At 35.8% G+C, this 13,731-nt stretch overlaps 1 protein-coding gene across 1 annotated transcript in view; it reads left to right on the top strand.

Annotated features, from left to right (window-relative positions):
- The window catches only part of Malrd1 (MAM and LDL receptor class A domain containing 1), a 600,954-nt gene that overhangs the window by 491,408 nt on the left and 95,815 nt on the right, over positions 1–13,731 (top strand). Inside the window, exon 34 of the mRNA XM_005387237.2 lies at positions 11,708–11,971. Within this exon, the coding sequence (XP_005387294.2) occupies positions 11,708–11,971 (264 nt within the window). The remainder of the gene's footprint in view (positions 1–11,707; positions 11,972–13,731) is intronic.

The raw sequence follows: 13,731 nt of genomic DNA, 5'->3' as shown, positions 1-13,731 counted from the left end.
TCTAAGTCTCTTGGTTATAAATAATCATAGGCAAATGGCTTCAATTTGTCAGGGCCTTTCCATCTTTTTGTAAACTCTTACTTTGAAATCTATTTGTTTTTATACTCGTCTATTTCCTTACTCCCAATATACCAGTAAGGAAGCTCTATAGATTTCATCTTTTTTTTCTCACTTGATTCCACTTTACTGATCAAATTCTATTTCAAGGCTTTATTACTCATGAGAATCTTTGAAAAAACCACACAACTGAGTATATTTAATAGCTTCAAAATTCAAAATCTGAAAATGCAAGTTAAAAAATTAGCAGAAAGTGATTGAGGGAAATTAATCAAAATGGATGAATTCGTACAGGTTATAGAGACGGAGAAAAATGCTTAGAGGTTCTCAATTGCCTGCTAAGATTTCCTAGCCTTTAGTACAATGTCTATCTTATCTATTTTATTTTTATTAAATTTATTCGTTCAAGAGGGCTTTCTGTAGTTGCCTTTCTGTAGTTGCCTTTCTGTAGTTTTGCTCCACATATTCTCATTTGCCTGACTTTAGTTCTATTGCTTTTCTGGCTGTGAATACCCTGCCCTTTAACTGCTCTTGTGTAAATTCTTCTCTAATTTCAAGGGCAGACCAAAAGCTCACTCGAAGAATTTATCTTAATCCTCCCCACAGGAAACGGCAGTCTGATTCAGATTCTCTTAGCCCTAAATTTGCAGTTCTCCTACAGTATAAGGTGTTACAGTGATTTCTGTGACATTTGTTGTTTGTCTTATGTCTACTTTGTCTTTTTACACTGAAATATTTCTATTGTGATAGCCATGTTTTTATTGTTGTTTTGTTTTAGACTTGAGAAAGGATGATTGATCTTTGACTATCAGGATAATTGAAAAAATACAAAGTAAATTTCAAGTCAGTATTGAATAGATATCCATGTATGCTGTTGTACATGATAGCAGCTGTAGATATAGTATTTAAAACATGGTTTAAAGGCATGCCTTATTTTTATTATTCTAGTTCAACTGTGGTTCGTGAGGTTTCATTTTACGATAGTGGTGAATGTATAAAATGCTAAAAGCCAATAATTATCAGTCAATCCTCATTCATTTGTGGGATTATATAATATTTTCAAATTTTAAATAAAATATTTTTGGTCAAGAAGCTTTTATGGCTTGTTGGAGGATGGACTAACTTCGCTTTATTTTTAGAAATGATGTTAGATTTGAAGACAAAAACACAAGAACCAGAAAATAATCTTAAAAGTTAATACCGTGAGGCACAAGGGAATAAATCCTTGATTGCCCGCTAGACAACCTTTGGAGGAGTGGGCCTGTTAGGCTAAGAAATGGTTCTTTCTTGTTTCCTGCTGATCAACAGGCTGGAAAGAATTTTGTGGAATTAGAGGGAAGAAATCCAGATGACAATGATGGAAAAAATCACTCTATGTGAATTGGATCCCCTTAGCCTAGATTTGACAAGCACTTCATACCAAAGATGAAACTCAAGATAAAACACATACCACTGTCCTCACTTTGTGTAAAGATGGATGTTTGTATATGAACAATGATACTGACCACAAGAATATATATACATGTATATATATAGAGAGAGAGACTAGTTACTTTATTATATATTATGTATAAGTATAGTCTATAAATATATGGACAATATGAATATAGGTAATGTAATGTATATATAAAATAAAAGGTACAATGATAACAGTAATTTCTAGACTACTTAGAAACAATATTAAGTTTCTAAATTCCTGGTCAGTTTTAAAAAATGACCCTTTTTTAAAAAATGAGTGTGGTACTGCACACTTGCAATCCGGAACTCTGGGGGGTCAAAGGTATGAGGCTCCTAAGTTTGAGTATAGCCCGGACGTCTCAGTGAGACCCTGTCTCAAAATAAGTTTTTAAATGGCTGGGGATATACCTTAGTTCAAAGGCCCTGAGTTTAATGACCAATACCAAAAACATAGTATACTTTTAAATTACCTTTGCTGACTCTTCCATTCACACAGAAATGCTCAGTATCCAAATATTTTACCAGTTCAACTGTGTCAGAGAGATTGACTTAGCTTTGCATTGCCTGGGTGAATCTGGCTCTGTTTTGTTCTCCTGGGCTAATAATTGAGCCCACTTTTATGATTTTTCTCCCCTCCCTGAAACACATATGTTGTTGGTTGGAAAGCATCCAGACCTCTTTTACCTGAAAAACAGCACCAGAACATGACTCTGCTTCACTGAATATCCTAGTTTTGCAAAAGATTATTTTTACAAATACAGAAACGAGTGAATCTCACAGCATTAACAGCATCAGACATGTGTTCAATGAATATTTCCTACATTGATGAATAATAAATCAAATGTTTACATATGAATTACACTTCCATGGATAACTAATGTAGAATTAGATAAACATAACAGATTACAGAATGCATTAGCTAATTGACAGTTTTCATTGAATAATAAGCTACAACAGTAAAAGAATAGACCAATAAAGTAGAAACCAGGAAGCATTTTTTAAAAGTTAACTCTCTCATATACTGAACAATGTAAAATTTAGTAAATAAAGTGATCGTTCATTTCAACGGAATGATCAACTTTTAAAAAGCATCTTGGTAACATGTAGGACTATTTTGCCTGTAAAAGACTACATGAGCAAACAGATGCCAATCTGGAGGAAAAAAATACCTTTCTTGTCTCAACAAGAAACTATGTGTGCCCGTATGAGTCTTCATTTCTTACTACAAAAGCTTGGTCAAAGTAGGAAGCACGAAGTTAAAAAAATAACCTAGTTTTTGTAAAAAGGGATTGAAAGAAGTCAAAAGCCTATGACTGAGTCTTTACTGCTAGTTAAACATGATTGACATATATGGAGGGCAGTATAAGATACAAACTATCTAGGTCCAACTTCTGTCTCTTTCTGATTATGATCTGTGCACTGCTGATTAGATATTATAGCTATAGCCTTCCACATGTGCATATATTAGCTTCCTTCTTCATGTTTTAGCTGCTTGGGCTGTCCAAAAATCTCCAAGAACAAGTGCTATGTAATAAAACAAGGTAACTCAACACAACTCAAGATTAATCACTTTTCATTGTTTCTATTAGGAAGGCAGAAATTGGACTACAAACATTAGGTGTGTGTTTTTAAATAATTATACAATCATATACAACCCTCTATACTTTAGCTTAAAACACTTATTCTTGTTTCTAAAAAGTTATTAAGTTAAACATAGATATATTTGGCTTTGTCTTCAGAATTAGAGCCCTGTTAACTGGTTATGCTATGATATTCGTTGGTTCTATTTGATTAGATCATAGAGGTAGTCCAGACCTGACACATGAAAGGTCTCTGATAGACCATCATAGAGTCCACTTGAGTCAGCTTCCCTCCCAAGACAGAGAGAACACGTGTTCCCAAACTGCTTATAAAATTGAACACCTTTTTCTCACACATAGAATGCCTGAAATGCCTAGATATCTTGTAACTCTATATACTTCTAGTATGTGATGGAGAGATTATCTTTTTACTGTCCATTCTCAAACCTTCTGTACTTATAGAAAAATCTATTTAATAATTGGTTGGTGCTGACACACTAGCTCATAATTTCTTTCAGTAAGACATTTCCCAGCCATAAGACTCATGATGACATTAAGTCTCCAAGCCAAGAGTGTAATACTGGTCATATCATCAGAAAGAGTCATTATTTCCTCTGAAACTTCCAGGTTTTAGGGGAGAGAATATGAGCACAGGTGAGACCAAATCATGCATCAGTTCATTAAATATGAATTGGAGACAATGAATTTAACCCTTGGAGAACCATTTTCCTTTGCAAAATGTGTGCTAAAGGCATTGTGAAGGATGAGTTAAGAGAAGAATATATTTAATTGTATTGGTCTTGAAGTTAGAAGTCAAGAGTTCAAGATTAAAACAATGTGCTATTAAATTCCTTCTTCATGTTTTAGCTGCTTGGGCTGTCCAAAAATCTCCAAGAACAAGTGCTATGTAATAAAACAAGGTAACTCAACACAACTCAAGATTAATCACTTTTCATTGTTTCTATTAGGAAGGCAGAAATGAATATGGGCTAAATGAATGAATATGGGCTAAATCACTGAGCACAGCAGCATTAAATTAGGCCAAGTACATGACCTGGTCCAATGTTGCATATAACCGAGGCCACACTACCGCTGGCATGTCAGGCATGGAACTGTAGCACCATCTGGAAGTGGTAAAGCGAAGATAAATCTATGATCCACTAGAGTCTCTTAGGCCTCATGACAAGAAAGATATTAAGGCCAGCAACCACTCTAACTTTGCAGACTTTTGTATATTTTTCCGCCTTCACATAAGTTTTAGATTATGTTGGATTTATGAAGGCAAAGAAAATTATCATGTATGAGGTTTCAGCCGTTTGTAGCATTCTCAATCTTTTGGGTTCAGAAGGAATTCTCTATAAGTTTTGCAAATATGGATAAAGAGTAAAGCTCTTAATTTGGGGGCACTTATTAATATATTCTGTTTCTTCAGCTTTTTTCAAATCTTCAGCCTGTACATGTACTGGTAGAAAAAGAAGAGTCTGAGAATAAGTCTGATATGTCTTCCTGCCTATATTGTTCATTGCCCACTGCCACCTTTCCCAAACCTTTCTGTGGCTAGGGAATAGTGGCATCACTTCAAGTAACCCGGATGTGTGTCCACCTGCATGCATACATACATATACAAATCTACATATACACATGTACATATGAATGCACACAAGTTCTTAAATTCCTTTAGTATGTCTGTTCACTATTTAGCACTATCCTTGACTGGCTACAGCTAGTCACTTTGAAAATAATTATTACTTTGTATTTGGTATCTGTGCTCAGATCCTTATCAGGTTCCACATTGGATCTAATTTCTGGAAACTCTTCAGTGTCCTTTGTTTTTGCATCTTCTGTTTGATCTTTGACACTTCACTTAGCATAGGCCATCTGACAACCAAACAAGTCCTCACGACTCATATTGTCCACCTGATTTCAAGCCACCTCTACCTGTGCCAGGACACTGTTGTTTGCTACAGTCAAAACTGAGGTCATGTTCCAATTTTCCAGGAATATGTAAGCAGTTAGATATATGGAAATGAAATAAGAACATCAACCTGGTTCTCCTTTGACCCCTATATAAGACATGATTTTTAAATTTTAAAAGAAATTAATATTTGTATACTCTTTGGAGAGCTCTTGTGGAGAGACAGAACCTTAATTCAAGATAGATTCAAACCAAGAGTTCTTATGAGTTACAGTAATACAGTCCTTCCTGTCAGGTTTTGCGATATTTTTGAATGTTGTTAATGAAATGTCTTCCAGATATGATTACCGACTTTTACTGAAGTATTATTTCTTATAATGAACTTTTTTACCATCGGTGTCACCAGCTATGGCAGCGTTCAATGCAGCTTAATTTTTTCCCTTTGAAACTACAGTTTCATATGCATATCATTTTCTTTTCAAAACAATCAATTTTGCTTTCACTAAACATATTAATCACAAAGATAAAAATCCATCAGATTATCCATGGGCACCATAGGCATTCACTGAGCTTATATGAAATTCATGAGAGTTTTTCAATGAATTTCACTGTAAATTTTTAGTATGAAATAACTTTTCTTCCTCTAAGAAATATATTTTCACTTATGTCTAAATGTAACTGAACAATGAAGCTTTAATACACTGTGGAAGAACAAAAGAACATTCACAAGTCATGGGCTGGATCTGTGTGTGTAGGACAGGAAAAAGTGTGATGGCAGCTGAGTGCTCTCTTGGTTACTGAGAATGTTAAAGTTAGTTTAAAGCATCAATTTCAACATCCCTTATCCCAAGTATGTTTTTAAAATTTCTTAGGTTTTATTTTCCTCCCTTCTAAATATATTACATAACAAAAATGACAGTTTATAAAATTTTTTATATTTTTGTCTTTTCTGAGATGGGGTTTTGCTATGAAGTTCAGACTGGCCTTGAGCTCACTATGTAGCCCAGGGTGGTCTCGAACTCAAAACGATCCTCCTGCCTCAGCCTCCCATATACTGGGATTACAGGCATGTGCCATCGCGGCAGGAAAAAATGACAGGTTTATTCTTAAACATTTCTATACAATGTTGTTTGCCAAATTTCTTTATATGAAATCCTTTAAAACTTCTGAAACAATTGGAAAAACCCATAGCATCCATATGAAATGAATGATCACTTGATTTACTAAGTTATAGATTCATAATCAAGTATATCTGAGAAATACCTTCTATTTAAAAAGTTTTCTGGTTTCTGTTTCATTGATCTGACTTTTTCCTATTGTGGCTCATTAAATCAATTGAAACAATCAGCTAATGTATTCTGTAACTGATCCATTTTGTTTATCTAACCCCCCTTTAGTTATCAGCAAAACATAATTAATACTTAAAGCATTGATTTACTTTCATCAATATAAGAAATATTTATTTAATAGAGGCTTAGTGGCATTAATTCAGTTAGGCACTGAGATGCCATTGTATTGTACTCTAAAAGTGAAGTAAAAGTTTCTCAACTGTAACTAGATTCTATGAGAAATCAGAGTTCTAGTTGGTAAAGATCTGCTAAGGATGCTATTGTCCCGACGTAACTGCGGTCACTTGATGACATATAGATTTGATTATGAGATTTTTAGACAAGAGAGAAAAGTCTTCTACACCATTTCCAGGTAATACTTACGAATCCACACCCTTGATCTTCACTGATGGAAGCATATTTGGTGGTATGTAAGTTTATTGTTCAGACAACCTTGAATCCCAGCTACATATACGAAAATTAAACCACTTTCAAACTACATAGGAGATATACTTTACTGTTGGTTCTAGCTAACTTGAACCATTTCTTAAAAGCAAAAAAAAGTGAAGTGTTTATGGGAGTCTCTTTTATCTTCCTGTCTCCAGCATCAGGACTGTATGAGACCCTGATTGGATGAAACTTGAGAAAGGTTGACATAATAAAAGCAAAACAAACAACAGCCCCCCTAAAATATTTAACAAATCATGTCAAAAGGAATTGACAGCTTTTGAGTGTTTTTCTTGCTTTCTCTCTGTCACATCAATATTTCTGTGTCTCTTATCTTTCTTTATTATGTTTGCTCATTCTTTCTATTTTAACTGCACTCCTTTAGGCAGGACACTGTCAGCATAGACTGCTGTTTCAGGTTGCTTCGCTGATGTAAAGTTCAGTTTTGCACTAAGAGTGTCAGAGTCTCCTACAGAGTAGCCTTCTAATGTAATGAACAATCACATGCGTTTTCAAAGATGCTAACACAGTCATCACTGGCCTTACACTGTATCTTTCAGGCAGCGCTGGCCTTGCAGCTCAAGGTCATTGTTTTTAAATAACCTGACTAAGCAACTAACTGGACAGGGATGAACGGACCAATGTGTTTGGTCAGTACTCACTACATTTATCAAATATGGTGATTCTAAATGTTGGGATTCTGCATTTTAAAAGGGATTTAGAGAAGTTAGAAGAGCAAAATTCTAAAAGAAATGGACCAAATGAGTTACAGCCTCAATACAGATTCTAAGGTATATTAGTAAACACGTGTGCGTGTGTTCTTTATTTAATGACCAAACTCCAACAGGTGAATAAGTCGTTAAGTGAATTGGTCACTAAATGAAGAATTGTATATAGTATGCAAATTACAATATTCAGAAGAAAGAAATGGTCAAAGGAAACTCCCACTTGACTTTGCTTTTATTTGAGTAACTCTTATATGCACTACTGTAACATGTAACAGAACATAAAACTACAGTACTATGCTGTGCAGTAAAATCAGTCAAAATTATAGTACTCTATAAACAAACTTACTGTCCAAAAAGAGACAATAAGGCATAAAGAAACAATGTACATAACTATAAAAAAAAGAGCAGGTTGTAAGTCCAAACATTGCACTTTGATCATAAGTCTGAATAGTCATTGAAGAGGTAAGTCATTAAACCACATGTAGCGGGTGTGTGTGTGTGTGCAGTGTGCCTGGGTAGTTCAAAATAAGTATTTATGTATACCAATATCAGTATATTAAAATAATGCGTGTGACATAGGTGTGCATTATATATTATGAAAATTATATTTTCACAGCAAAATAAAATTATGCAGAAAGCATAGAAAGCTTCTACATATTGTGCATACACACACACACACACACACACACACACAGAGCCTGTCCAAATGTCAGTATCCAAATGAGAGTAGTATATTTGTTACAGATGAGAACATGAACCTAGTCTAACACATCATTATCACCCAAAGTTCATAGATTCAATTAGGGTTTTCTCTCAGTTTGACAGTTCTCTAGGTTTTCACAAAGGTATGAGGACATATATCCATTTTACTACCACACAGAACAGTTTCACTACTGTACAAGTCTGTTCTTCCCTTCCTCATTCCTCTTCATCCACCTACTCCACACGTGTCCTGGCAGCCACTGACCTTTACACTGTCTCCATAGCAAAGTTTCATGTAGTCGAAACCAGACAGTGGGTAGCCTCGTCAGACTGCCATTTAATGGTATGAATTTAAGTTAGTGTTAAGATTTTTCATACCACTCAAGGAATTTAATATTCTCCCATTTCACAAATAATTCCAAAGGTGACCCTCAAGAAAAATATCCACTGAAATTGCAATTTTTGAAAAACCTTTCTTCACTGTCAATTCTTCTTAAATGTCCATGGTAGAGTGCATTCAAGTCAAAGGATAAACATCACACATTTGAATAGTGGAGGAAGCCATTTATGCTGAAAAGGCATGGATATACTGTGCAGTAAAATAGTGAATTTTCATTAGAGTATAACAAGAATGAAATACTGAGCTAACTGCTTATAGCTAGAAATCTACCTAGACTCCTCTTGGGAGCGAAAATTCATGTTCCTCCTATGTCAGAAATATTTCAGTGGAAAAAAACTTGAGAAGTGGTTCAGAGGGGATTTAATTTAAAACAAGATACATTTTGATGGTTGAATAGTACTTTAGATCAGGTTCCCTGGGAAGCTGACTCTGAGGCAAATTCCTGTGTAGAAGGTTTATTTGAAATTCTTCCAGGAACTTTCCCCTGCAATGTAAAGAAGGAAGCAGAATCCAGGTGGGTGTTGGTGAGGTGTGATACAGATGCAGCAGAGGCTTCAGCCAATGGCATAGGGAGCTCTAAAGCTCCACTGGACCCTTGTAGGTACTGCCTTTTAAAGCGAAGTGCCTGAGCCTTCTTAGTCTCAATTCACCAAATGTGAAGGAAGCCGTACTTAGAAGTGTATGTAGCTTTGGAGGGCAGTTACTAGAGCTAGATTTCACTGTGAGCCGTCATCGCCCACTCCCAAAGGGTGAGAGAAAGACACCCAGATCCTGAAGGGGTAATCTCAGCAGCACAAGACAGTGTTCATTAGAGGATATACAAGATCAATGTCTTCCTTGAAAAGAAGGGCCTGGAACAAATAGTTCTAAGTACTTTTAAATAAAAATCACTCTGGGATTTAATTTTTCAAGTGAAACAGAGTTTTATTTTGCCTATCTATTGTAAGGAAAAATATAAATGAACACACATGCACAAAAACATCATGAATAAGAGGCCAGGAAGCACAAGGATCCTGTGTTTGTCATGGAATAAATAAAATCACTTTTCTAGTTATTTTTTTAATCTGTTAGAATCTCATTGTATTAGCTTTTTGTTGCTGGGGCACAATACCGAACACCCCAAGTGAAAGGAGGAGAGATTTAATTTGACCCATGATTTCAGTGCACGGACCGTGGTCAGCTGGCTCAAAAGCAGAAACACCAGGGTGACTGGGCCTGGGAAAGCCAAGCTGCTTAGGTTACAGTGGCCACAAAGCAGGCCAAAGGAGCAATCCCAAAGAGGAATGGCAAGAGACAAGATACGGGTCTGTAAGTCAGACCGCTTTAAAACCATCCAGACACACCCAAAAGTGTGCTTTGTTAATACCCTGGGCAATTCCCAAGCCAATCAAGGTGACAGCCAGCATGCCTACCTTACATAAGTAAGAGTTAGGGTAGAAAAGTTGCTTCTAGATTTTCATTACAGGCTCACAGTTTCTTAAGCTCTTTCACCTTCTGGTGAGTTAGTGAAGGTGAAATTTTAATGCATACAGTATTTTTGAAAAAGAAAAGAAAATTCATAATGTCTGCCCCTTCTTAAATGTGAGATTCATTTAATGAAAAGAATGAATAGAAACTATTTGACCATGGTTATTTACTAAAAGAAGTATAAAAATGTAGGACTTACTGAAGGTATAAAAATGTAATTCCCCTTTACTTTCTCAATTTGAATTTAGGATTTGTACACCGGAACTCTACAGCTGTATTTACCACTATGGTCTCAAGCAATTAGCTTAGAACATGGTACGGAGATCTCACAGTCATGTGTTTTCTCTTCCCTGTGTCTTAGGTACATGACTTTGGTCATAAGGTCAGAGTCAAAGTACATTCTACACGTACTATATCTCCACTACTCAGTGAGTGGGGAGGTAAGGCAACTTTCAAATCTCATTTTTTTTTCCAAATCTCATTTTAAAAAATAAATGCACTATACCATCTTTATGTATAAAATATTCTTATAAAATCCATAAATAAGAGGAGTTTTATGTTTGTTTTTTGTTTTGCTGTTTCAAGACTTGAACCCAGATCCTCCCACTGGCTATGCCTCAGTCCTTTCAACTTTTATTTTCAGATGGTATTTCACTAGCTGGCTACGAGCTTATGACTCTTCTACTTTAGCTTCCTAAGAAGCTGGAATTATTCTTACCACAATACCTGGAAAGAGTGGTTTTAAATTGTACAGAAAGTTCAACTATTTCTGAACAGGTCCCCAGTGCTCTAATTTTTCCTTGAATACACTCACAAGTCCATCAATAGCTGCTACAGAGACAATACAGAGTATAAGAACAGCCTCCTTAATATCGTTCCTGCAATTTAGTGCAGTCTTCTATACTCAAACCTATTCCTTGACATCTACAAACTTCAGCTAGTCAACACCCACCATACTTGGCTTTTTATTAGGCTAGACTTAACAGAGAAACAAACTTTTCTAAAGAAAAGAGTTTAATGAAAATTTATTAATGTAGCATTGAACCTTTGGACATGTAAACTTGGTGGACCTGGAAGACCTCATTTGTAAAATGAGTTGGTTGTGTTAGAATCATATTATCTTCAAGATTCCTTGCAATGCAGTATTTTAGAATAAACTGTGATTTGTCTCTACAATAAATATAACAGCACTTGGCTTTTGAGAAGGAATCAAGGTCTATGAGAGAAACACAATGAGGAAAACCTATACCAGCCCTCAGTTTCTGTGATTCACCCTGTCCTGCATCTCAGGAGCTACATTTCCTGAGTGGGAGCCACTCAGGGATAGTTAATAAACCGTACATTGATATAGTAACAATTCCTTTTAATTCTAAAATTATCAGTGCCTTTCCCAAGTGCCTAATTACTGTGAAATTTAAGGGATCAGAATAAAATTCCTTCTTCAATTTGAAAATATCTGTTTTCATGTCAGTGATACCTTTTTAAGAATGGTGCTTCATATTTCCTAACTGGAATACTTTGTGCTTATATAAGAATAAATATATTCTGGGATATCTAGTACTGTACAGAGAGAAGACTTCTCTGATGCCAGCCTGACTTCACTTATATACATCTTTTTTTTGTAGATCTTGCCACAATGCAGCCCTCACTCTGTGGAGCTGATCAGTTTGCTTGTATCTACACACGGCAGTGCATCTCCATGGAAGGGAAATGTGATGGACGTGAAGATTGCACAGATGGCTCTGATGAAATAGGCTGTTCTCTCAGACCCTCTCCTCAGCTCTGTGGTGACGCGGAGTTCCAGTGCTCTGCAGATCGGTGTATCCCGTCCCTCCTTCTGTGTGACGGAGTGCCCGATTGTCACTTTAATGAAGATGAATCCAGTTGCGGTGAGTCATTTTCACTAACTCAGTGTGCCAGGAGAGAAATACAGTTTTGAAATGATTGACGGAGCTTGGCAGATGAAACAGAGCTCTGTAGAGCCTTAGCATAATTGCATCATCAATATTATAGTTTTTTGTGTTATGTCGCTCAGTAAAATATGTAGCTTTTACGTACCATTTCTGGAAGCTATCCGTGGCACTTACACTGATTTCTGTTAAACTGCTCTTATTTCCGGTTCCACTTACATCCGGGTCAACCTACTGGTGGATATTCTTCTATATTTATCCTAATTAATGGAACACAGATTTATGGAAATGCTGAAAGAACTGTGATTATAACTTTTTTCTACTTTAGAGGTTCAGGTTAAGGGCTTAATGTCAATGTCTATAGAAAAATAGATTTTAGCAAATACATACAGCTCAAAGTTGGGTCTGGACAATTACTTAGATGGATGTCATGTCACTATGAGTCTACGGAACAGTAAATCCTAAGGCTATAATCTGCCTGTGCAATTTTGGAGAAGGCATTTGGGTATTGCCCATTTCAGTTTTATCATCGTGTAATCAGGTCAATTGTACCTGACCTACAAAGCTGTGAGAATTTGAGCCGAGCCCTATAAAATCCCAAAGCCCTATATGCAGTACCTTCCATTTTTATTATAATTATCCATGTCACATAGAGAAGGGAAAGTGTCAATTAAGAAATAATTATACACATCTAAAGGTGAATACCTTATCATGGTGAAGACACAAAACCCCTGACACTATGTAATTATTTGTCTATTTTTATATTTTATTCTACTATATTTTGAAAAAAAATTTTATTTTAAAGAGAGTAGCAAATGAGGAACAAACAAACAAAGAAATAGAACAGTAGCAGCATGCCAGTATCACAAACATATACAAATCAAAGCAAGAACATTCAAAGTGATACAGAGTCTCAAGACAAAATAATATGAATCAGCAGTGGTTGTTACATTACATATCACTGTCCTCAACTACATTGCTCAGATTACCAGCTGTAAGAATGAAAGATTGCTCAAACCATTATAGCGAATAAGAAAATAATTCCTCAACAAAACCTTAGAGATAATACAGTTTCACTAGACAAGATGGTAGGAGTTCACCATTGTAATTCCAGTGCATATTGTTACTTTCAAATCAGTTGCTCAGACCACCAGACACAAGCATGCACAATCGATCAGAACATAAAAAATTGTAATCATTAACTGTCTATTTCTATACACCATCAGACATCAGCAATACAGTTATCGCAGCTATTCATATATATATTTATACTTTGCCTTCCTTCTTTCATTTTCCTCCTTTCCTTCATCCCAGTTGTTCCTTTCTTTGAGCAATTTCTTTCCATTTCCTATTATCTATTGTACTTTTTGAGTTTTACCTAGTCTTTCAGGTTCCTACAGCAAGGAGACAATGTGATTTTTACCCATCTGAGTCCAATTTATTTCATTACGAGTATGGTCTCTAGTTACATCCATTTACCTAAAAAAGCCTCGACATGAAAACAACACTGAGATTCCACCTCACCCTAGAAAGAATGGCTATCATCAAGAAATCAACCAATAACAAATGCTGGAGATGCTGTAGGGAGAAAGGAACCCTACTCCTCTGCTGGTGGGAATATAGATTGGTGAAACCACTGTGGATATCAATTTGGAGATTCCTCACAAAACTAGGATTGGAAGCCCCATTTAACCCAGTTCTGGGCATTTTCCCAGAAGAATTAAAGACATCATACCACA

Source organism: Chinchilla lanigera, unplaced genomic scaffold, assembly GCF_000276665.1.
Source record: "Chinchilla lanigera isolate Chin_1 unplaced genomic scaffold, ChiLan1.0 scaffold00028, whole genome shotgun sequence".
In the NCBI taxonomy this organism is placed as follows: Eukaryota; Metazoa; Chordata; class Mammalia; order Rodentia; family Chinchillidae; genus Chinchilla; species Chinchilla lanigera.
The sequence above is the reverse complement of the archived record's forward strand: the minus strand, read 5'-3'. Positions and strand labels throughout refer to the sequence as shown.